Source organism: Oculina patagonica, chromosome 4 (assembly GCF_052425735.1).
Source record: "Oculina patagonica isolate OP01 chromosome 4, crgOcupat, whole genome shotgun sequence".
Lineage (NCBI taxonomy): Eukaryota > Metazoa > Cnidaria > Anthozoa > Scleractinia > Oculinidae > Oculina > Oculina patagonica.
In genome coordinates, this window is record NC_135761.1 from 15,311,784 (window position 1) to 15,333,707 (window position 21,924).

Sequence of the window (21,924 nt, forward strand, 5' to 3'; positions counted from 1 at the left end):
CAACAAGGATATGGTGACTGTCACTATTTGTCGCGGATAAATATGTACATAGACTACATATTGGATTAGTCAGATCAGTCAAATGTCGTGCAACTGACTCCCTATTCCTAGCTGGTAATGTCGGTCTCGCGAAAACCGTATTATCCAAAATAGGCGAATCAGTGGAACTTACATCTGAGCTATTCTTATGATTAGCCACAACAGGCGATTTACCGCGACAATCAAACACACTATTTACACCTGCATTATGAGCGAAATTGTTGCGCCTGAAAGATGGACGCTTAAAAGAAAAACTATTAGTAACAAAACTGTGCTTTTGCTTCTCACTAAAATGATTATTCATTACGTTTTCTGTCCTATATGTATAAGATTTTGCTTTTCTAAATTTGGCTGTATTATATTTACAAACATTTCTGTTGCCTATGGGGACTCTTGGGGTACCAACAAGAGTCCTTAGGCGTTTCCCTGGTTAGATTGGTTTCTGAAACGAGGTGGTGCCTCCAATGCTAGTGGAGGAGTGCGCGGCTGGTAGGCAGACGGAAATGATTCCCTAGCATTGGTATCTTCGCTACTCCTGTTGTATCGCCCATATGTGCGATATTCCGAATAACGCGGATTGTGATACCGCGGTAACTCGTTCTCTAAACGGATGATTCTTTTCTGTAACTGAGCTAGTTGTTGATTGGTATCTCCCTGCCAATTCCTAGTGGGAAAGGGGTACCATGACCCAGGGGGATGATCATAAGCAGCCATTGCATATTGGGCATTTAGTTGTTGTTGTTGTATCTGTCTCTGTAACTGACACATTTGGTTAGACAACTCGTCAAATCGTCTATCACCCGCTGATGGGCCTGGAGAAGGCGCAGCAGCAGCGATAACCTTAGTGCTTTCCGTGGTCTTCCCTTTAAATTCTGCGAACATTGCTTTCAGTTGTGATATAAGTTGTTGTGTATCCGATACGCCCTGTCGCTTATTTACTATATCCTTCATGCGCGCTAAAGACTCAGCCTCCTGAAAGGTTTTGGGTTGTCCCAATGAAACATGCGCTTGTAGGTCCCCTTGTAGTCCCTCAATAAAATAACGCATAGTTTCCTTATCCGAGAGCTTAAGGCGTTTAGAAAGGCGCGATATGTCAGCAATATAGTCGTCAATTGGCTCTCCTATAGCATGCTTTCGGGCGCTTAACTGTTGGCTTAAAATCCAATCTTGCGGACCAGCCGCGAAGCGCGCTTGAAAGGCTTCAAAAAGGGCTGCCAAATCGCCACTAGTTTCTGGAGGTAAAGCGAGGAACCACGCATGTGCAATTCCTTTTAAATATAGAGGAAAGGCATTTAATTGCATCTCATTTGACCAATTATTGAGTTTTGCAATTCTTTGAAAATTGTCCAGCCAGGCTGCCGCGTCATCAACTGGACTACCGTCGAATTTATCCGGCCTTAAGCCGTGTGTTGTAGGCTTGTCCTCTAATTTGGAATTAAGTTTATCCAATTGTTTGTTTTGGTAGTGTGACACCTTATTTATATCACCTTGCATTTTTGTAATGAAAGTGTCAAACAACTTTTCCAGTTCTTCTTTTTGTTTTGGATCCATGACAGATATTTGATCTTCACAAACACAAGTATCGTTCTCTGTTTGAGCCTGGTTAAGTGGACTTTTTGGTTTTGTTTGAGAACGCGTAGCAATTTGTTTGGAGGGGCCTTGTTTAGGTGGCATAAACTTTAACTGTCACGTATGCCTATCACTCCTACAAATGTGGTTGGTACGCCAACGGTAACAAAATAAGCGAGTACTAATAAAACATTTATACGAAGTTAGGTATATGGAAGTAAAAGAAAAATAAACAAAGAAATAAAATAAATTAAGTTAAAGCAAACGTAATTTCAACCCGTAAAGTAAAATTACAGGTAATGACAACAGTCTTACATGCCTAATCGCTTGTTTGGCTTATCTTGAGGTATTTCCATTTTCTTCTTCCCAATAGAGCAAGTTCCACTGCTGGTTCCACCTTGATTGTCCTGAGTTTATCCCTAGTTCTCCTGGCTTGTTCCTGATGTACCGTCTGCGTACTGGTTGCCAACCTGGTTCCTGTTTCTGGGTACTGGGGAAGATGACGCTCACGCGTCGGCTTCTTCTTCTGAAGAACTAGCTTCAAAGTTCAGTTCAATTAAAGCGTTGCGCTTTGTTATCCCGTTTAGCTTGTTTCGTTATTGTGTTATCGTTCTCAGTGTCAGGGTCGGTGGCAACGAGCAAAGCACCCGTAATAAATAAAGCGTCCGCCTGCTCACATTCCCTTCAGTCAAAGAGGGCAGGAAGCAATCAAGCTTGTCCTCCGCGCAAGATTATGCCATTTTCACAAAGACAATCAACTTGCGTACTTTTTTGCTGTACACGAGACGAGACGCGGGACTCCACCACCTTGTTGAAGTTGAGTTTTGTCGGGGACTAGCGACTCTACTCCAACACTCAAAGCTAGGCCATGACATCAAGATTTTTGCTGGATCTTCTTTAATGTAATACACTAGTCTCTGGTTTTACAATTCTTTCTCTAACTCTGACGGTTTACAGTTAATCAACTCTATTTATTAGTTATTTTACAAGGGATTATCACAGAACTTGCATCAACGCTAATTTTAGCTAAGTTAACACGTCCAGGATAGAATTTCCAGGCTCAGAACCAATGGAAGGTAACGGTGGTTACCTCAGAAAAACTTAAGTAATAATTAAACAAGTTTTGAGTTAACGGATTGGTTATAACGGTGAATAGCTAATGAACTTGAAGAGAAGGCGGATTTGGGCTAGGTCGGAACCAAGCGAAGCGCACCGAGTTCTGAACAAAAACAATGAGATCATAGCTCTGTTTACTGAAGCGAAGGGCGTAGGCGACTAAAATAACAGGTGGAAAACTAACAAGCGTTCGAAATATTAGCGAGTGACAACTGATATTCCGCATTGGTTCTGGCCATTGGATAGTTAATCATTATTTCTACTAAAAATCTTATTTACAACAGATATCCATTATAGCTAAAAGTCTTTATAGAGGTTCACATCAAGTTTACTAATGCGCTAAAAACAACAGGTGGCTTAACCATAGCAGGTGGCCACAAGCGCTAACTAAGATACCAGCTTTTCTTTTCCAACAATAAACCCTCAAAAATCGTAAGATGATATTCCAAAACATTATTACTTCCCAAACAAAATCCCTAATACCATAATAAGTTAAACAAGATAATATTAAAATATTTATAACGTTTCATTGCTTGTATTTTGTTGTTTTACACAATTGAGATTAATTAAAGAGGGCGAATCCTGGTGTACGATGATGTTAACGTTATTAGAGAAATTCGCGCCCAACTACAGCTGTTATCCGCGTCACAATAAGTTAAGACACTTAATGATGCTTCAGATCATCGGCCATGTTTGTGTCTTACTCTTCCCCTTCAATGTCGAGTAAAACACTTCGTGTGATGTTAACAATCAAGGGGAGAGGGGGCAATTATAAAAAGGTGTCCCAAAAATTCAGAGTAACACGAATTATGGCTGTGAATCACACAAACCGCAAACGTTTACGTCAATTCGTGTCACTGCTTTCGCACGGTTTCCGCGCAGTTGTTTTAAAAGTACTCCGTTGTTTTTTTTTTCTTTTGTACAATACTCGTCAAACTTCTTACATTTTCAGGTCCATTGTTACCCGAAAGTCTTCAAGTTCGAGACATCCCTTTTAAACAGAGAAGAAAGCTAACCATCTCTTTGAGCGGTAAGATTATTAAATGTTCACTCTTTGTCGCAACCATGGGTTTTCTCTCACATTGGAAAGCATAACTTTAGATAAGTTAACCCATTACGTCTTGGCTCTGGTACAACTAAAGTAAAGAAGGGGATTACAATGGCGCTATGGCTATATTCGGTTGCTGCAATTCTTCATTTGTCATTGGTTTGGGATTTCGGATATTCGAAGCAGAGACCGCAACGGCCGTTTAGATGCAACATCCCAATTGATTTTTTTATCGTATTATTAGTATTATTATAAAGTTCATTCATTCATTCATTCATTTTAGTTATTAATTGTTATTATATGGTTTAATTAGGCGGAGATGAGTGGAAGCAGGTTGCTGAGAAACTTGGCTTAAATGCAGAAGAAATTCGTTTCCTTGACAAACGCACTCGGAACCCAGCTGAAGATGCGTTGGGTTTTATTGCAAGTCGGTGTAACATAACGGTTGGACATCTTTACGATTTGTTAAACGACTGTGACCTGCCTGTAATGGCCGATCGTCTATAAAAAGATCAACCACAGTTAAGAACAAAACGTTCAGAAATTGTGGTGTCAGTTTTATGTGAGGCATCCTATTTAAGATAACATATACCTGTAGGCACCAGATCCATGGAACTGTATCTTTATGTTATTTAGATAGTAATTAGATTTGTAATTGTAAATTTTATTGCTTAGTAATTTTTTATACTAGTCACCGATTAATACCAGCCAATCTATATATTTGATCGACTGACCGGTCTTTACCAGAATAAATAAAGTTATTATTATAGTACAAGGTGTTCGTTACAGTATCATACAAACTCTGTCTACACTGGTTTGCTTTGTTATAAAACGACACTAACGTAGTGAGCTAAAATAGTGAGCTAGGGATATCTGTGCTTTACAACAATCGAGCAATTGTTATTTAATATTATCATTCTTAATACTATTATTCTTTTCTTTTCTTTAATGTAGATCAAATAATGCCATTTTGTAAATCTTTTTTTTTTTCATTTTCTTCTTCGCCTCTAGCCTCGAATAGCTACGCTAACTGCGGGAGGTGAAAAACATTATAAATATTTATGTGTGAAATAAAGTTTATTATTGTTGTATTATATTGTGGTAGTTACTCTAATAAACTACCTGCAAGGAAAATATTAAGAAAAGTCAATCGTCAAAATCGACCTTTCCGGGTCTCACAGCGTAATTTGGCGTTGGTGACAATATGTTAAAGGTCAATTTTGTCGACCTCTCGCTAGGGTACTCCTACCACTGGGGCTACCCTATCTCTTTGTAAACAGGGCCTACGGAGGATATTTTTGTCAAATATTAAATATTGCTAAAAACAGTGAAGACGGAAACATGGTGGCGTTCTAGTTAACGCATTGAACTCTGAATTGAGTAGGTCAAGTTCCAGTAATAGCTGGGGTTATTGTGTTGTGTTTTTAGGCACAACACTTTTACCGTGCCTTTCTTCACCCGGGATTATCAATGAGTACCAACGTTAGGTCTGAGGCTTTTAATTGCTGCAAATACACAGCTCGTTCAGATATTTACCGAAAACGGTCGTTGGTTGCCCCTGGTCTGTTTGTTCATTTGTTTGTTTGTCTGTCTGTTTGTTTTATTACTTTCCCTCCTGGTATTAGCAACCCAAGTATCTTGGAAGTATATCACCAAAGAAAGAGTCAACCGGCTAATCGCGTTCATGATAATCGCTCTCATTACCAGCAACGAAGCCAAAAGAAATAATCCGCTTAGCATGCCGCAGATCATCGCTGAGTCAGTTTGAAGTAGTACGCAATACAATCTCCGATAAATAGCAGCATCGCTGAAAATCCACAGATCTGAAACAAAAGAAAGCAAACGTTAACGAGTTCTATTGATAGAGAAACATGAAACGATTATACAACGTTTTACACTTTTTAAAGCACCTTTTACACAGGCGATTTTTGTCGCGCAACTCAATGCAATTTTTGTCGCGCCGAAGTTGCGTGAAGTCTCCTGGGATATTGCGGCGATAAAATTGCCATGAAATCCCCGTGAGTTTGCATGCGTGTAAACTAGCGACAATAAAATCGCCGCGAGTCGAAGGAGTTTCAAACCAGTTTGAAACTTGATGCAACTTCGGCGCGACAAAAATTGCATTGAGTTGCGCGACAAAAATCACCTGTGTATAACGAGCCTTAAAAAACACTAAGCTAGACTTGTTATGGGTAAATTTGGACAATTAACCTTTCCGCCGTCATATCTACTCAAGTTAATGTCAGTATTAGGATCAATTCGATTAATTTCATCACCTTTTGGTCATGGTAAAAAAAGTTTTTCACTTGAACTTACCGCTGAAATTTGCAAATGTCCACAGGTTTGCTTCCCAACATTCCTCAATGACTCGCACAGGTCAACCTCCCCAAGCATGGTGGGGTAATTAGCTAGATGGGTGACTTCGTAAATCAGTAAAGAGCTTGAAATCAGCAGCAAAAGCGCGCTAAAAATACTGATAATCATTATCTGAAAAAAGGAAAGGAAAAGGTTTTTAAGGTAGCTGCAGGTGTGATTGGCCATCAAAGCACATCAAGGCTTCCACAGATCCTTGACTTCGATGTGATTTGTTGACATGTGAAGTAGGATAACTTCTCGATCCCAGGTTCTCTCTCCTTTTCTTCCCTTGTTTCCTCGACAGCATTCTCGTCCCCAGAGCCGCTTGTTCCTGTTAGTCGGCAGAGCCTGGGGCACGAGGAACAAGTGGCTCTGGGGACACATGATTTAATTGGCTAAACTTTTAACAAAGGAAATTTAAAACTGCCGGCTAAAAGGGACAAGCCGCTCAGGGGACGAGAAAGTCCTCGACAGGGGCCCGACAAGGAAGGAAAAGGAGAGAGAGAGCCTGGGATCGAGGTTGAAAAGGATGCAAGTTGCGTGGACAGATATTTAGTTATTTTTAATTAACTTATAGAAATGGCATGTCAGTTATAAAGTAAAATTAGCAAATCAAACCAACAGAATCCACCACAAAGTCCGCCTTAAAACAAAGGAAACTCTTTTTCAAAGGAAAACTTTTGGAAGAGCGAGAATCTTCTTGCCAAAACCGCCGGAAACTCGTTTTCCCTACTTGGAATAATCAAGACATAACAAATATATTGACCTACTCACAAGAATATTCCAGGTTTTGCCGATTCTGTCGCTGACGGTTGACAAGGAAAACACAAATATAAGTGTGACAAGCAGCCAAAGTATGATGGTAGAAATTAAGAAGAACGAGAGTCGCTCCATATGGTCTGGTCCCGGAAGATCGGTGTCAGCTCTTGAATTGAAATAGCTTTCGTATAATGATACTATTATGAACGCTGACAGCAGAAAAATCTATAAAATAATATAGTGTACGTGTAGGTAAGCTTAAGTTCGTTCCATTAAAAGCCAGCTTTTTGTCGCCACTATGTTATTGCTTCTCCTCCGGGGTGGTGGGATGCTAAGCTTTGCAGGCTAGCGCTCCCCCCCCCCCTCCCCTCCTTCAGGAATTTTGTTAGGTTCGACCTAGCAGTTCACCAGTACCCATATATACACCTGAGTGAAGATAGGTCAAGAACACAACAGAATGACCCCAGCATTTCTCAAACCCGGCCCTCTGAAACTGTTGTCCAGCGCACTAACCATTTTTTATTATTCTATTGAGTGAATAATGTAATAGACAGTAGAAAACAAATTAACCTTGCAGGCGTTACTGTTTTTCTCTTTTCAGTATATACAATTTTGTAATATTCCCAAAACGACTGCTTTTACACACGGAACTCCAAAAATGGGAAGATTATCCTCAAGTATACTGAAATCATTGAATAAATATACTTGCCATTTAGTGTCGCGTTCATGATGCAAATTTTACGGTTTTCAGTTTTCAGTTTATTTGAAATAAGTAAAAAAAAATTATGACTTACAAACTCTGCTATTTTGGATAGCCCTACAGGGGATCTCAAATATTCGGAACCAGACATTTCTTCCTCCTTTAAAGACCCTATAAACCTTCGTGAAGAAAAAATACAATAAAATTAGTAAAAGTTCTTTCTGCATACAAGCGAATTAAGATTAAACCAAGTCTTTCAGCACTGATTCAGAATCTTTCATTACTTCAAAAAATGACACGAATGACGGTGAGTTTTCCCTCGTGCAGAGTGTACGCAGGTCCGCGCGAGATGTTTGAAGTAGGGTCGGATGTGTAAGTATTAATTGTAAAACGTCCTTGTCTCCATATTATACCTCCTTTATACAACAAAGTTCAAAAAGTTGCGGCCCTCCGAGAGTAAGGACCTAATCTCCAAACCTGTAGAGCCGCGACCTCAAAAATGATGAAATTCGTCGAGGTATTAACGCAAATATACTTGTTCGAAAAATATCACACTGAGCAAGAGTGAGTGATCTTTTTCTAGGTCACAGCTGCTGGTTTGTTCAGATTATTTTTAAACCTTTATGATATACTATCAGAGAGGACAAATAATTAAAAATGGATCCTTTTACAGTGCATTAAAACTTTAAAAATCAAGCGCTTGCAAAAAAGAAAACGAAGAACGCACACCAACGCAAGTCTGCCTGATTTCCAGTAAAGCTGAAACTGTTTCCACTTCTCAGAACCGAGTATATGACATAACAATCCCAAATGATGTTCATTTTATGGTGCATTAATGGCTTAGAGTTTTTCTTAATTTTTTTTTAATTTCAGTCCTGTGGAGAGCTGAATGACCTTCGCTACAGGGAATACTCTTTTAAAATGGACATTTTTTTAAATCATTAAGATAGCAAATGGATATTTAAAGACATTAAAAACATCTCCTGTAGCCAAAAGTATACACGAGGTATAAAAATCGCCATCATATTTTACAGTCTGCTTTTTTTTTCTTTTTCAACCGTCCAATCATGAGCATATTTTTAATGAACATTTTTTAAACTAATATTTATTTTAGTGGCATGCCTGCGAATTAGCTGGTGCATTGTGATAAGATGCACCGTAAACTCTACATGTAGCTAAGGGCGCGTGACCACTTTAAATAATGTCTTATTATTTTCAATAAACGAATCGCATTATAATCAAGCTAACCCACAATCCGAGGCGCGTATCTGCGTGCTGTTGTTTAGTTTTTTCATGGTGCATGTATGGGAGGCTAAGTAGGCCTATGGCTGGCGAGTTGGCTCTCCCGAGTCAATTGCGTTGTTTTCATGCGCAAGACAATTGACTAATACGCCGCCTCTCTCCGTCTAGTTCAAGAGTTTAAATGGGCCGGGTACCGGCGACATGTCAGCCTGATGAATTGTTGATAGAGTAGCTTTCCAACCTGTCGCTGGGGGAGTACTAATACCGTACTTCTAGACACTGAAGCTGAGTTGTAAGACTCTTGCAAGCCACTGTATGTCCAAGAGACCTTTTTGACACTACCTAAAAAATTTTTGGGCCTGATCAAAGGTTATGACCTTCGCCTCTGACGGGTTTTGTTTTTCGACAAAGGGGTGCGTGTATCATGAATGACAAGGGTGTTTGTGTATCAGAATGAGTACAAAACACATCCCAAAAGGGGACGTCCCACACACATCTGAACATTTGATTTGCTTGCAGTGCTACTTTCTGCTGCGGATGTTGGAAACGTCATACGTTAAGTGTCACTTCCCAGGACAAAAAGTTTCAAAAACCATCAACATGAAGCACGACAATAAGGCAAAGTCTGAACAACTTTATTTACTTTATAATATATTACAGTTTTAAGTTTGCATGTCATATATTCTTCGTGCATGTGTACAGTATATCAGAGTTTTGCATTTAACAATTTCTTGTCTAAAAGAACGATATACGTTACACTTAAAACTTCACCATACGACGTAACATCTTTTAGACTCATGTTTGTCGACCTACAACTAGGTAAAAAGTGTTATCCATGTACAATCCAGATTTACAAAGACATCTACGTGTCAATATTTATTCGTTGCCAAGACGATTTCCTCGTCCCCAGCCTCCCCAACCACCACCTCCTCCACCGTTGTCCTGGTCACGTGGCCTGCGGCTGGCGGGGGCCATACCAAACCCACTTACACCTCCCTGGCGATTTGGCAGAAACTTGTACCTGTAAACGAAATGAAAATACCTAAATCAAGCTACTTTATTTGATTCATGAAGTCTGTACACATAACTAAAGTTAGTAGAATTCTATTAGTGCTCTAATGCAAATGCTTGAATCTGATTGGCTGAGATTGTGTGCAGTGGCTTGAGGTCGTTTACAGTCCTTTTCTCGTTTCTCTGAAGTTTCAAAAGAGGTTTTAAAAAAATTACTGGGTAAATAATTCAATTTCAAAGAAGACTACAAGAAGGACATTTACCATTACAGGACTGAAACTTAAAATTGTTGAATGGAGTGACAAGAGTGTGTACACAGGTGCAAGTTTCAAATGGCAATTCAGTCCGCACGTGATGTCGCTTAAATGTTAATTCGCTATTTGGGAACATTTAGTTAGAATTCTACTTAAACAATAAGATTATTTGCTCTTGACTCCTATGAGGTGACACAGACAGTTGACTCGGCCTTCTGCCTCATCAACTATTACCTCAGAAATCTCCAGCTCATAATTTTATTGTTAATTGGTTATGTGTACAGCAGTAACAAGTGTCATTGTTGCTTAATACAAAATTCAGAAAGAAAACAATGTAGACCCAACTGCATCCTATAAGTACTTACAGTATGGATGGTGTAGAGAGGAAGCGCTGCCCTCCAAAGTCTTGTGGGTACTTGAACATAAGAAAGAAGTAGAGGTGTCCAACAAAGATACCAATAAGCTCCATGATACCACTAGAAAAAATAAAAAACATGTTAAGGCCGATTTACACGGTACGATTTTGTCGCATGCGACATGCTTGTGACATGCATACGACAGGCCTACGACACGAATTGTGTTGTGTTAATCAAGCCTACAACTCCCTTACGACTGTCATAGGCGTGTTGTAAGCACTAGAAGACAAAGACTTGGCATGATTTTGAAGGTTCATGTACAAAGACCGAAAGAACTGGATGGACTTGTTAATGAGCTAGCTAAGTTTTTTCTTAGTTATATCCCTTAATATCCTGTTATTCTGTAAAATGTGCACACTAAAAAGCATGTTTCTATTTTTTTGAAAAGTTCATTCAATTTAGTATAAATAGGTAAAGAAGCTGGCCGAATCAAGCTTAGACAGTGAAGTATCAGCCATTCAAAGTTGCCTTAAAGCCTTGTAGGGAGCTACCCTAAAGCAAAATAAAATGGGCACATGTTTACACATCCTGATATATCTTCAAAGGAAGAACTGCATTACCACTACAAGTACATACCCTCCCTGGATGATCATGTTAAATATTGCTAGCACCCATGGAAGGTACATTGCCTGAAAACAAAAAGAATGTGACTTCAAAATCCAAATGTTCACCAATCTTTATTCATTTTTCAATGAATTTTACAGTGAGAACTGTGAAAAAAAGAAGTGGAGGAAGAGGGTGGAGGAAGCTGATATGTCTAGTGAATGGTTGCATGTTCGATTTTGATATTATTGGAGATTATTAAAAACTAGCAATGGTATATTGAAATTTCTGCGTTTTGATTGGTTAACAGGCAACGGTATATGAGCTCATATACCATTGACACAAAAATGGTAGCTGATACGTGTCATTGAAAACAGCTGGGGAGCTCAATAATTGCAATTCTTTGGGCGGTTTTAATAAAACAATTATTCCACTCGTGCTTGTTTGATATGAGATCGTTATAGCCAACTCCAAGCTACGCGCCTCGTTGGCTATCTACCATCTCATAACCAACGTGCGCTCATGGAATAATATTATTGTTAAATATGACAGAGGAATGAATGGGGGCATGGCACATGGGGAGCCCACTAGTGAGAGAAAGATTTCAATCTGATGTATGTGTACTCGCCTATTGTTAGAACACAGGATCACATAAAAATAGAACAATGAACCCATAAAAAATGCACATATAATTGAAATGAAATATACAATCATGTATGAAGTTCCAAGCACTCTTATCCTGGGTAGTAAAGCAAAAAAAGCTTTGGCTTTGCTTGTCAGGACTGTTTGTCTTTGCACTCTCTGAGTGACTACTATTGCAGGTTAACCCTCAGACGTACAAGGGGGGGATGGATGCCTCCCCCTGAGGATTCACTCTACAATGCTGAAACTTTCAGTAGCTGCTCATTTATCCCTTGCAGAAATTTTGATATTTCTCCCATGTGTCCATGATATTACGCCATCTTGTAGAGTAAGCTACATGCTTTCTATACAGTGAAAAATAATTTTGCTGTGCCTGAATAGAGGGAAAACCCTGGGGAGGGGTTCCATCCACACCCCCACCCCCCTCTTGTATGACAGTAGGCGTATGAATTTGTTTGTACGCCGGACGGTTAAGTTCAGTGTCTGATACGTACCATTTAGATAGCTGAAGAGAATGACAAACATACCTTAAATTGCATGCCAAACCAGAACTGTACAATCATGTCCTTATTTACTTGGCACCACACATACAGAACACTTAAAACAAGGGGATCCATGAGAAGCTGAAATAAAACAAACACACATTTTATTTTTTTTTTCTAATTTTACATTATGCGATCTGACACTTTCTTTTACCACTGCTTTAGGACATACATTTTGAACCACAAAAGCAAAGCAAAAGGTGCATAAAAAAAGCATGAGTGTTGTTTTCTTACTGTTTTGGTTCAGTTTTCAGTTTTCCTATTTTTCCTTCTTATTCTAGGCAGTTATTTCTGAACTAATTATTGTCCAGTATTTCTAGTTTTCCTCTGAAAGTGATTTATGTACAATGTGTGTACATGTAACAAAACCTTTTTTAAAAAAAATGTCCACAGGAATTTTATTCTAAAAACAAAACAAACTTACTCTCAAGGGCATAAGAAATCCTATGATCTGTTGTTAGTAGTAAGACACAAGTCAAGGAACACTCTATTAAATTGGCAAAATATATCACAATACTGTGTAAAGGGATACATTTTCACTGTCAGTAAAAGGATACAATTAAAATAATGCCATTGAAGAGTATCATAAACAAATAGTCAGCTGGACGGCCATCAAAGAGCCCTGCAAGCAATAAAAATAAGAAGAGTTTTAATTAAAGGTCATTGCCCTGTATTGCATTGCGCATCCTTACTGCACAGAAGTTTACATGTAATTAGTGTGCGCACATAAACAAAATGGCAGCTTTTTTCTCTGCGGCTTAGTCCGCGAGAGAAATAAATTGTCGCTTTCTCGTAAACGAGTATAGTGACCTATCAATTTTTTCTCAAATTTTGGGTGTAGCGATCAAATTCTTTCTGTAAAATGAAAACAGATCAATTCCTATGTTGAAAAATAAATTATTGCTAAAAACGTGTACTTTGCCAGTACTCACAGAGGAATTATAAAGGAATTGTATGAAATATACAAGGTCTTCCTGCTCCTAAACGAATATGGTGACCCCCTTTTTTTCAAAATTCAAGTTCACTTAAACAGGACAACTCGGATTAATATTAATCCGCGGATTATAATAGTAATAGATTATAATAGGATTATTATAATCCAGTAATAGATTATTATAATCCAGCAATAGATTAAGGCACGGCAAAAAATTGGAAGGATTAGATTATTATTAATATTATAATCCGGATTAATTTTAATCTCTATTATAATCCCGATAAAATTCCGTGAATGTTCGGATAACAGATATGTCTATTTGACTATCTGACAGATATGTATACGACAAACACACAGCAGACTTACAACACAAGTCTGACAGGACATAAGTCACTAATAACATCCGTCACATGACGATCACTTTTGCATATGCTAAAGCTAGATTAGACGACGTTGTTGACTCTAGAAGTAAAAGAAAAGGATCAAGCGCCTCTGGGTCAGCGAATCCGTGCCGTGGGCATGTTCTTTTACAAAAAAAGAGACCTAACGACAGGGAATCGTTACCAGCTGCGAAGAAATGGCGACAATCCCAAACACACCAACTGTTTCGAGGTTCGGAGTCGGCATATCACAATGGCAACTATGAACAAGAATTTCTCCCGTCTCTTGGCGCCTTTTGTTGATGAAAATATTATGTGTGAACTGACATGGTAAGGATATTGTATATGATGTCAAGTTCACGAAAAAACTATTTCAGCTGTTTCAAACAATAAAGTATGTTTACATCAAGCTTCGTATCTATTCCTACATGTAGCTTAGTGCTTGAAGATGCAAAGTGGAGTAGGGGAGATTCCGGTCGACTTGCAAGGGCGCACAAAGTACGCGTGGGTCCAATCTTCGGAAGCTTTGGACTAGGATTGAGTTGTTGAGATTTATTATTAAGATTAATATTAATCCGATTAATATTAATCTTACATAAGATTAATATTAATCCTAATGGATTAAGGCATGGCTCAAACCTCAGTAATAGATTATAATAATCTATTACTGGATTATAATAATCTATTACTGGATTATAATAATCTATTACTGGATTATAATAATCATTAGGATTAATATTAATCCGATTAATATTAATCCGAGTTGTCCTGCTTAAAGTAATAAACCAGTAGGCGAAGTTTGATTAAAAATCTATTCAGTTCTATTTCAGGGTAATGACCTTAACATGTTTCACCTGTTGTTTGATATTATGTATCAGTCAAATCGAAGCTTCAACATCCCCCCCCCCGGGCATACCCCGGGCATTTGATGCCTTTGATGTCCCTGGGGGTGGGGAATTTGATCACAACACATATGGGGTGGGGAATTTGAACTCTAACCTCGATTTCGTGCTATATGTCCCAGTGAGTGAACGTTGGTTGATAAATCATGGCTGAGGCCGAAATAAGGGCTGAAATGGCGAGTTTAAGGATTTTAAAAGAAAAGATTGCCACTTTTTGACAACTTGGATAAAAAGCGAAGGGTTAGAAACGCTTTTCCCTGTATTTTAGACTTGTCTGCAGACTTGGCGCATGAATTAATTCTTGGAAAAAAGGCATTTTTAATGACCTGAAATGGATTTATGGTGGGGCATTTGAATGGCCTTTTGGCCCGGGGAGGGGGGAATTTGAACACAAATTTTTCAAAAATTCAAATGCCCGGGGTGTTGCCCGGGGGGGGGGGGATGTTGAACCTTCGATTTGACTGGTACATTAGTTTGACATCTAACAGTACCGAACCTTTAAACTTTTACAACAACACCAGTATGTATGCAGTAGTTAACTAAATAAGTGTCACCTGTTTCAAGCCTTGTAGAGTACGAGTATAAGAAATACATGTTAATGAGGTAATGAAAGCCAGTCTGAGGTACAATGGGGTAGAAAACAAATGCTGTGAACAATCTCCATATCTAAAAATGAACAAAAACATGACTCGCGTAAGTGTTAGGTTTCAACTCAGACAGAGGTACAGTGTACAAGCGTGGTTGAATTCCATTTATACAGACAATGTATGGAGCCTAGAAAGTGTCTCTATAGGTTAACTAATAATAATAAAAGATTTATATAGCGCCATATCCATGGCTCATGGCGCTTTACAGTAAAAATATTATTAAAAAGTGAAATTTACCTAAAAAATTTACATCAGTGATAAAAGGAAATACTAACAAAAAAAATAGCTAAGCTGTAAAAATGGAAATAAAAACTAAGACTAAATTCAAAAGAGAAACTGTACATGTATGGGAGAGGAACCATTGTCCATTAAATTTACAAGTGGGTGTCCATACACCCAGTGAGCAGAGCCCTTTCTTTTCCACTGATATTCTTCCCAATTTAAAGATGCTCTGCTTGCAGGGTGGAGGCCCTGCCAGGGTAAATTCTGACAAGCAACACGGCCCAAAAGTAGCAACAGCACATAAAATAAAATCGTGACAAATGACAATCCTTTTGTAAAAACGAAAATTCCGACAAGGACAAGCAATTTTTCTTCAATTCAACTACCGAAAGCAACATAAAGTTCGATAAAACAGCGACACTGGACATTTTTTAATTTAGACAAGCGACACAGGGTCCCCCCCTGTACATATTATAGTTTAACAATACAGAAGGCAGTCCTCTGCCTGGTTGTTGCCTTTCTGACCATATTTTCAATTTTGGGAATAATTTTTTTCTCAAGCATTTGGTGTAGGTTAGAAACTGTAGGAGAAACCAACTGCTTGCAGGGCAGGTGCAGGAATAGATTGTCCCGCATGTTATTTTGCACTGAATTTCCCTTCTGAAGTGTTATTCACAAGTAAATTAAATTTTTCAAAACAAATCCCATACAAATTTAATGGTCTAATACACTCTTCTTGTAAAGTAGAAGTGATGTCATAGGATGACCTACTAACCAATGATTCCACTTGAGGTCAGAAAATTTATCATTATGGCATCATTTCTTTGGTCTTCAAGACCGTACTGTCAACCATCGAAAAAAGGTTATAAGTTAATTGATTAATCATTTAATATTTTCACACTATTAAATTCTTGCCAAAAAAATACCAAGCAGCATAGAATGGCAGTGTTGTAATTCTTACATCATCAAAAATTCATAGACTTCAGAGTTCTCAGTTAATTTGTGCGTCACCATTTTTTTTTTCGGTCAGACGATTTGTAGGAGCTTTAAGTTTGCAGATGTATTTGGAAAGAGATCTTCCATCTTCCACGCTGCACAAGTTTACAGCTGCAAATATTCATTAGAGTTGTTAATTCTTACCTGGAAACGATATATAATGCTTGCATAATCCAGTATCATGTACATCCCATTTATCAGTCCCAACCTTCCAAGAAGGGGAAAAACGATGGAGAGAGAAAACCACCATCTTGTTATAATAGGTATGCTTCGAAACCATGTTCCTAGTTCATTCTCCGCCATTTTTTCCAAAGATTAAAAAACTCTTGGGCTTTTACGTTATCACAAATTTATAATCGTCCGTGGAAAGAAGATGGAAAGCGGTAGCAAATCGTCAAAGAATCATTTAAAGTTCTGACACAGCTTTTTTCAAACAAAAACAGACGTGGCGACGAGTTATAGATTCGCCGGCTGGCGCAGTGATTTGTGGGATACCTGGGACCCAGGCTACTAACGCTGCAGGGGCCAGCACGAGGCACAGGACAACCACCAACAACAAAAATCACGCCACAGGTCCATAGCTTGTTTTCGATATTTCCACATGAAGACTCCCGTTTTTAAAACCTTCTAAACAAGGAAAACCTGTTCAGTAATCTTCTTCGAGTACACTTTAAATACTTTGGGTTTTTTTTGCGGAAGGGGGGGTGAGTCCTCTGTGGTGACTAGCTGTAAACATCCTGAATGACCCAGGGATCCCGATGACCCAGGGGCAGTTAGTAGGGGCGAGTCTATACGGGCGCCCATACAGACTTTCTCCCGCCCCCACTAACTGCCCCTGAGTCCCCGAGGATGTTCCCAGGGGCTCTTCTTTTCGTTCTTGACTTTTTTTCGCCAATTTTTTTTTAGCCCGTATAGACTTTTCCCCGCCCCCACTAACTGCCCCTGGGTCTCTGAGGATGAGCTGTAATACGATAATTGTCCAACGGTTTCATCAATTCACACATTTTAAATACCCTGTCAACATTTTATTTGGCAATTCTTTGACAATTTCTTCCAGGATGACAGAGTATGGCAGAAATTTAAATTGTTATTTCCAAGGTAAATGAAAAATTTGTCCATAAGCCCTCTCAGCTTCCTTAATTCAGTCAAACAACATCCAATATCAGGCCTAATCCACTATCAATATGACATCAAACCAGAGACCCGTCACGCCAGCTGACTTCAATTTGTGACTCTCTCTAGTCTGTGTGGCAAGTGACTAGAGAGGGAAGAAGGGGAATTTGGGAAGGAGGGTGAAGTGTGAGTGGAGAGCGAGATTAAGGAGGGTGGAAAACGACCAAGCTAAGAAAATGTATTCATTGCCCTCCCAGTCCCCTTGAACATGCCTTGTGCATGGCTAGCCTTTATGTCTAGCTTATGTCCCCCAAGTCCAGTTTTGGTCATCTCTTTGACATACAAAGAGTATTGAGATGTGTGACAGAACTGGTACTGTCAGCAGCGTTATCAGCTCATTTCAGGGAAATGAAAAAAAAAAAAGAACTAAGACATCCCTTTACACAACAATGATATTTTATTTTTTTAAGTGCATATATGAATACTGAACAATAAATAATTTAGATGTGCAACAACTCCTTCAGTAGAAAGGAAGTTAAACGGTGCAAAAATAACTTGTAAGAGAAAAAAATAGTTTCTTTTCTAATTTAAACTTTACAAATATGTGACACCAACACGTAATGGTCACTTTTTAAGAGTCCAATATATTTCAATTTCTTTGTATGACTGATTGGGTTGTATTATTATTTTTTGGTTCATCATAAATATGGGTACATACAATAAAATTATTATTTTTCATATGAACATTTGCTAGGATAAAAAAAGACATTGGTATATAATTAAGTGAACCTGATGACAAATTTGAATTAAACATGTTAATTCAACTTAAATTCTGAACCAGGAACATATATTGTTTTAGTACAAATATTTTTAAAATATCTCTGTTTCAGTGCTATTAATTCTTTACCAGAAAGGTATGATTTGATTTAGTGCGTATAAAAAACATAAAGAATTTAAACCAAACATATCTAAATGATGGAAGCAATGAGTATATAACTTTGTGAAAATGAAATAGTAATAAATCGCTAGTGGGGTATTACTATAGGGCAGAAAAATCAAAGAACCTGAGCTATCCCATTCATAACTGGTACACTGATGGTAACATTGTATCTTCCGTAACGATTAGTCAAGTTACAACAAAGAAAAACAATAACTTTAATAAATGAGCTAGTGCTTAAAATTTTGGTCTTTGAGTACAATGTAGTAAAAATTTTCCATTATTTTATTAATGGTTTTCCCTTAATTGAAGATTCAAATAATCAAAAGAGTGCTTCTTCACATTTATCTAACTAAATTGTCCCAAAACTATGAAGACTGCTATATTATTCTTCCTTGTCTGTGCCTGATATACAACTCATACAATAAGGAAAAAATGCAAATGCACTGAATGTGTACTGACACATGTATATACAAAGTAGACACACTATTGGCCTAGAAGCTTTTGAAATAAAGGGTAAGGTGTGCTTATTTATATTTTTGTCGTCAATTGACTGTATAACAGAGGGAGTTGGCAAAATAGAAATACGGTACTGAATACACGTTTCGTACATTTTGAGTTATACACAAAACAGACCTATAGTACATGTAGGAGTACTCACTTGTGCAAAGGAAATTAATTTTTAAAATTTCAATCCTCGTTTTAAACTTTTACCCTTTTGATGAAGCACAAGCTTGCAGTTACATGTGAAAACCTAGTGATTGGATTAATATACACTGAATGACTTACATGTAGTGTCAAAAACATACATTATAAAAGTTTCACAAGTATTCCAGATGATATTTGCAACAACCACTTCCTTTTTTTTTTCAACACCTTGAGAATACTAAAAAGAGTAATAAGAAGCCTTGAACTATAATCAAACCTCCAGAAATGAATTTCTATTATTATTATTTTTCTCTCGGCAAGGAAGTGTGACTATTACACTCTGGCAGTTTAGCATTTAAAGCCACCTTTGATTGTCAGTTTGGTCAAGAAATTATGGGGTCTCGGTTTTTAGGAGAACACAAAAGCAATTTGAGGTCTAGGAATCGAAAAAAAGGAGGTTTGTGGACTGTACGCTCAAGAAAAATAATCCAGTTTTGCCTTGAAAAATTGAAAGTTCTTTCCTTATACCTTCCCTAGTTAAAATATTTAAGTTTTCTTCCTGTGACTACCTAATTTCTTTTATTTCTGGGGTACATGTGAGCTAAAGTAGTATGTCTAAAAACAATAACAGTATATCTTTTTAACGATATTTTGCTTCATTTAGAATAAAACTTAATTCAGGTGAACTAAATCCTCTAAATGGAAGACTGTCAACCTTGTTTGAAGTAGTGGTAGACATTGACTGGGGCAAAGATGGCCAGAGCACCTGTACAAGACCCAACTTGAACACTAACACCATACCACAGGAGATGCTTTCGACCCTTCTCGCGCATTATTCCTCCAATTGCAACTTTGACGTATGTTACCACAGCAACAGCACTGACACTGATCAAAACCTATTTAAGGAAGAGAATAATTATTTTGTGTGAAGATAAAACAATTATTTCAGGGTGTTTTTATGACATGCAAAATGTAATTCTATAATAATCAATTACTAATTTGTTAATTATGTGGTTTTTTGTCACTTCTAATCATCTCCCCACCACTCTTTTCCCCAAAAAATAATCATGATGCATGGGCTTCAACCTTAAACTTTCACAATTTAGGAAAGTAGCTAAGATTTAAAACTGGTGGAATTTCTTTTTGCTATAATTGGGAACTAGTCAAGGAAAGGGCTTCAAAAACTATCCAATTTCACAAATTCCTGGCATTCACATGTGAACAATTCATGCAAGAGATCAATATTAATTTTTACCTGGTATAACATCAGCGGTGACATTATTTCAATTTTGCCTGACTTTTCTTCAATATGTCAGTTTTCCGTGACTCAAAATAAAATTCCCTGACTTTTCCCTAAACTTGAAGAATTTTATTTTTCCCTGACCATTCCCTGACCTGTGGCAACTCTGACTGTAATAAGTGTAATATAATTTACTTACAATCAAAGCAGCACCAGAATCTTCACATCGTAACAGCACATCAGGACTCTGTGATGCAATAATTATGATGTATGTACACATACCAAAATACACACAACTCAGCACTGCTATGACCACTGTTGACTTGGTACGGATAAACGGAAACACAAAGCACATGACTGGATTGGCAATGTTAGACAGCGTGAGCGTCAGATGATAAATGTAATAACTGTATGGTATACAGGCATATGATTGGATTGCTGGAATCACTCCGTTACTCAAGCCACTGACTAAGGCTAAAATCAAGAAAAGAAGGACTGTACTGCTTTTGAACAAATTTTCAACAACATGATCATCGTTGTCTTGGGCATTCTGCCTTTCTTCCTCAGAGACAAGTTCTATCGCTTGTTCGCCCGACTGGGCTCCTTGATCACTGCCGTCATAGTTTTTACTAACTTGCTGTCTTTTTGCCACAGGGAGGTAATTCAGCCCAAAGAAGGCCAAGCCAGAAGCTACCATCATTCCAGTCAGAAACCAAAAGAACACTTCAGCAGGGAACTTTGGTCCAGGTCCCCAGCTACCGGTGTTGGTACCATTCGTCGAGGTTACATTAGTAGCGTTCACAGGAGCCTGTGTAGGGTTCACACAGGACGTATTTGATCCCCCGCCTCCTACACCCTGCCCTAAGGCCACAAGGCTAGGCAAAAGGCCACTTAATCCTTCGCCACCGAAGAAAGGGCTCATGTACACTTCTCTGAAGATGGCCATGTATGGTAGAAATGTAACAGAAGAAGTACAATCTACCATGGAAAGAAAGAAACACAACACCAAAAGTGCAGTGCTTCTTTCCACTCCTGCGATGTAGCTCGTTTCTTTCCAGAAAAATACCAACAGAGTGCACGCTGCGGCGCCAATGAGAAGACTGATGTAAATTACCGGCACCTCACGAACGACACGTGGAAAGAATTTATTACCCAAAGTGAAAGCTAACGGCCCTATGTTTGCCAGTTGAATTATAACTGTGAGGTAGGACGGTAGAGACCAACTTTCAGGGATTTCTTGTACTATTATGGGCAACTCGACCCAGAGTCCATTGACGGCGATCCATGAACCCGTGCCGAAAATTACAACGAGAGCGTAGGTGATAACGGAGATACTGGAAAAAGCATTCTTGACGCGCTTCTTCAAGCTTTCCAAAGCCATGTCGACAACTTGTAAATCAGTTTCGATTCCAAATTTCTTTCGCTCTTGTTTTTCCGCATAAAAAGCTGTGTCACGCTCTAGGCAAACACACCTTTACGTGTTCACAGTACAGCTGACTGAACAGATTGTGTGATCAAAAATTGCTGGCGTGCGATCCCGCAAATGTAATGCAACAGGAAATCTGATGGGTCGGGGGTGGGGGTGACCCTGACACCAGCAGATTACCAGTGCAAGCGTCGCTCCGTTGAGAGGATGAACTTCAATAAACTGCAAGATTTAAAAGAGATT

General features: G+C 38.5%; 4 protein-coding genes across 4 annotated transcripts in view; 1 reads left to right on the top strand and 3 right to left on the bottom strand.

The window, feature by feature from the left end:
- Positions 1-4,408, top strand: part of LOC144649607 (uncharacterized) — a 35,459-nt gene extending 31,051 nt beyond the window's left edge. The window contains exons 14-15 of the mRNA XM_078509133.1: positions 3,677-3,754; positions 4,086-4,408. Coding sequence (XP_078365259.1) covers positions 3,677-3,754; positions 4,086-4,279 — 272 coding nt within the window. The 3' untranslated portion in view covers positions 4,280-4,408. The remainder of the gene's footprint in view (positions 1-3,676; positions 3,755-4,085) is intronic.
- Positions 4,409-5,484: 1,076 nt separating this feature from the next.
- LOC144648815 (uncharacterized) lies at positions 5,485-7,747 on the bottom strand. Its single transcript, XM_078508271.1, has 4 exons — positions 7,681-7,747; positions 6,902-7,111; positions 6,089-6,259; positions 5,485-5,595 (listed from the first exon to the last, which is right to left on the bottom strand). The coding sequence occupies exons 1-4, from the start codon at positions 7,735-7,737 to the stop codon at positions 5,521-5,523; spliced, it is 513 nt and encodes a 170-aa protein (XP_078364397.1). The 5' UTR covers positions 7,738-7,747; the 3' UTR covers positions 5,485-5,520.
- Positions 7,748-9,560: 1,813 nt separating this feature from the next.
- Positions 9,561-16,784, bottom strand: LOC144652424 (derlin-1-like). Its single transcript, XM_078512438.1, has 8 exons — positions 16,462-16,784; positions 15,007-15,118; positions 12,794-12,858; positions 12,661-12,687; positions 12,222-12,317; positions 11,086-11,138; positions 10,459-10,569; positions 9,561-9,849 (listed from the first exon to the last, which is right to left on the bottom strand). The coding sequence occupies exons 1-8, from the start codon at positions 16,618-16,620 to the stop codon at positions 9,705-9,707; spliced, it is 768 nt and encodes a 255-aa protein (XP_078368564.1). The 5' UTR covers positions 16,621-16,784; the 3' UTR covers positions 9,561-9,704.
- A 2,863-nt stretch (positions 16,785-19,647) lies between these two features.
- On the bottom strand, positions 19,648-21,776 carry LOC144649604 (riboflavin transporter 2-like). Its single transcript, XM_078509131.1, has 2 exons — positions 20,455-21,776; positions 19,648-19,911 (listed from the first exon to the last, which is right to left on the bottom strand). The coding sequence occupies exons 1-2, from the start codon at positions 21,634-21,636 to the stop codon at positions 19,726-19,728; spliced, it is 1,368 nt and encodes a 455-aa protein (XP_078365257.1). The 5' UTR covers positions 21,637-21,776; the 3' UTR covers positions 19,648-19,725.
- Between the last annotated feature and the right edge of the window lie 148 nt (positions 21,777-21,924).

Bases quoted from the DNA above. Each gene is read 5' to 3' on its own strand.
- LOC144648815 (XM_078508271.1), bottom strand. From the start codon at position 7,737: ATGTCTGGTTCCGAATATTTGAGATCCCCTGTAGGGCTATCCAAAATA. The intron at 7,112-7,680 runs GTAAGTCATAAT...ATTATTTTATAG, and splicing joins TATCCAAAATAGCAGAGTTT to ATTTTTCTGCTGTCAGCGTT. The intron at 5,596-6,088 runs GTAAGTTCAAGT...CTTTTGTTTCAG, and splicing joins GACATTTGCAAATTTCAGCG to ATCTGTGGATTTTCAGCGAT.
- LOC144652424 (XM_078512438.1), bottom strand. From the start codon at position 16,620: ATGGCGGAGAATGAACTAGGAACATGGTTTCGAAGCATACCTATTATA. The intron at 11,139-12,221 runs GTATGTTTGTCA...TTTTGTTTTCAG, and splicing joins GGTTTGGCATGCAATTTAAG to GCAATGTACCTTCCATGGGT. The intron at 9,850-10,458 runs GTAAGTACTTAT...TTTCGTTTACAG, and splicing joins CTCTCTACACCATCCATACT to GTACAAGTTTCTGCCAAATC.
- LOC144649604 (XM_078509131.1), bottom strand. From the start codon at position 21,636: ATGGCTTTGGAAAGCTTGAAGAAGCGCGTCAAGAATGCTTTTTCCAGT. The intron at 19,912-20,454 runs GTAAGTAAATTA...TTCCTTAAATAG, and splicing joins ATTCTGGTGCTGCTTTGATT to GTTTTGATCAGTGTCAGTGC.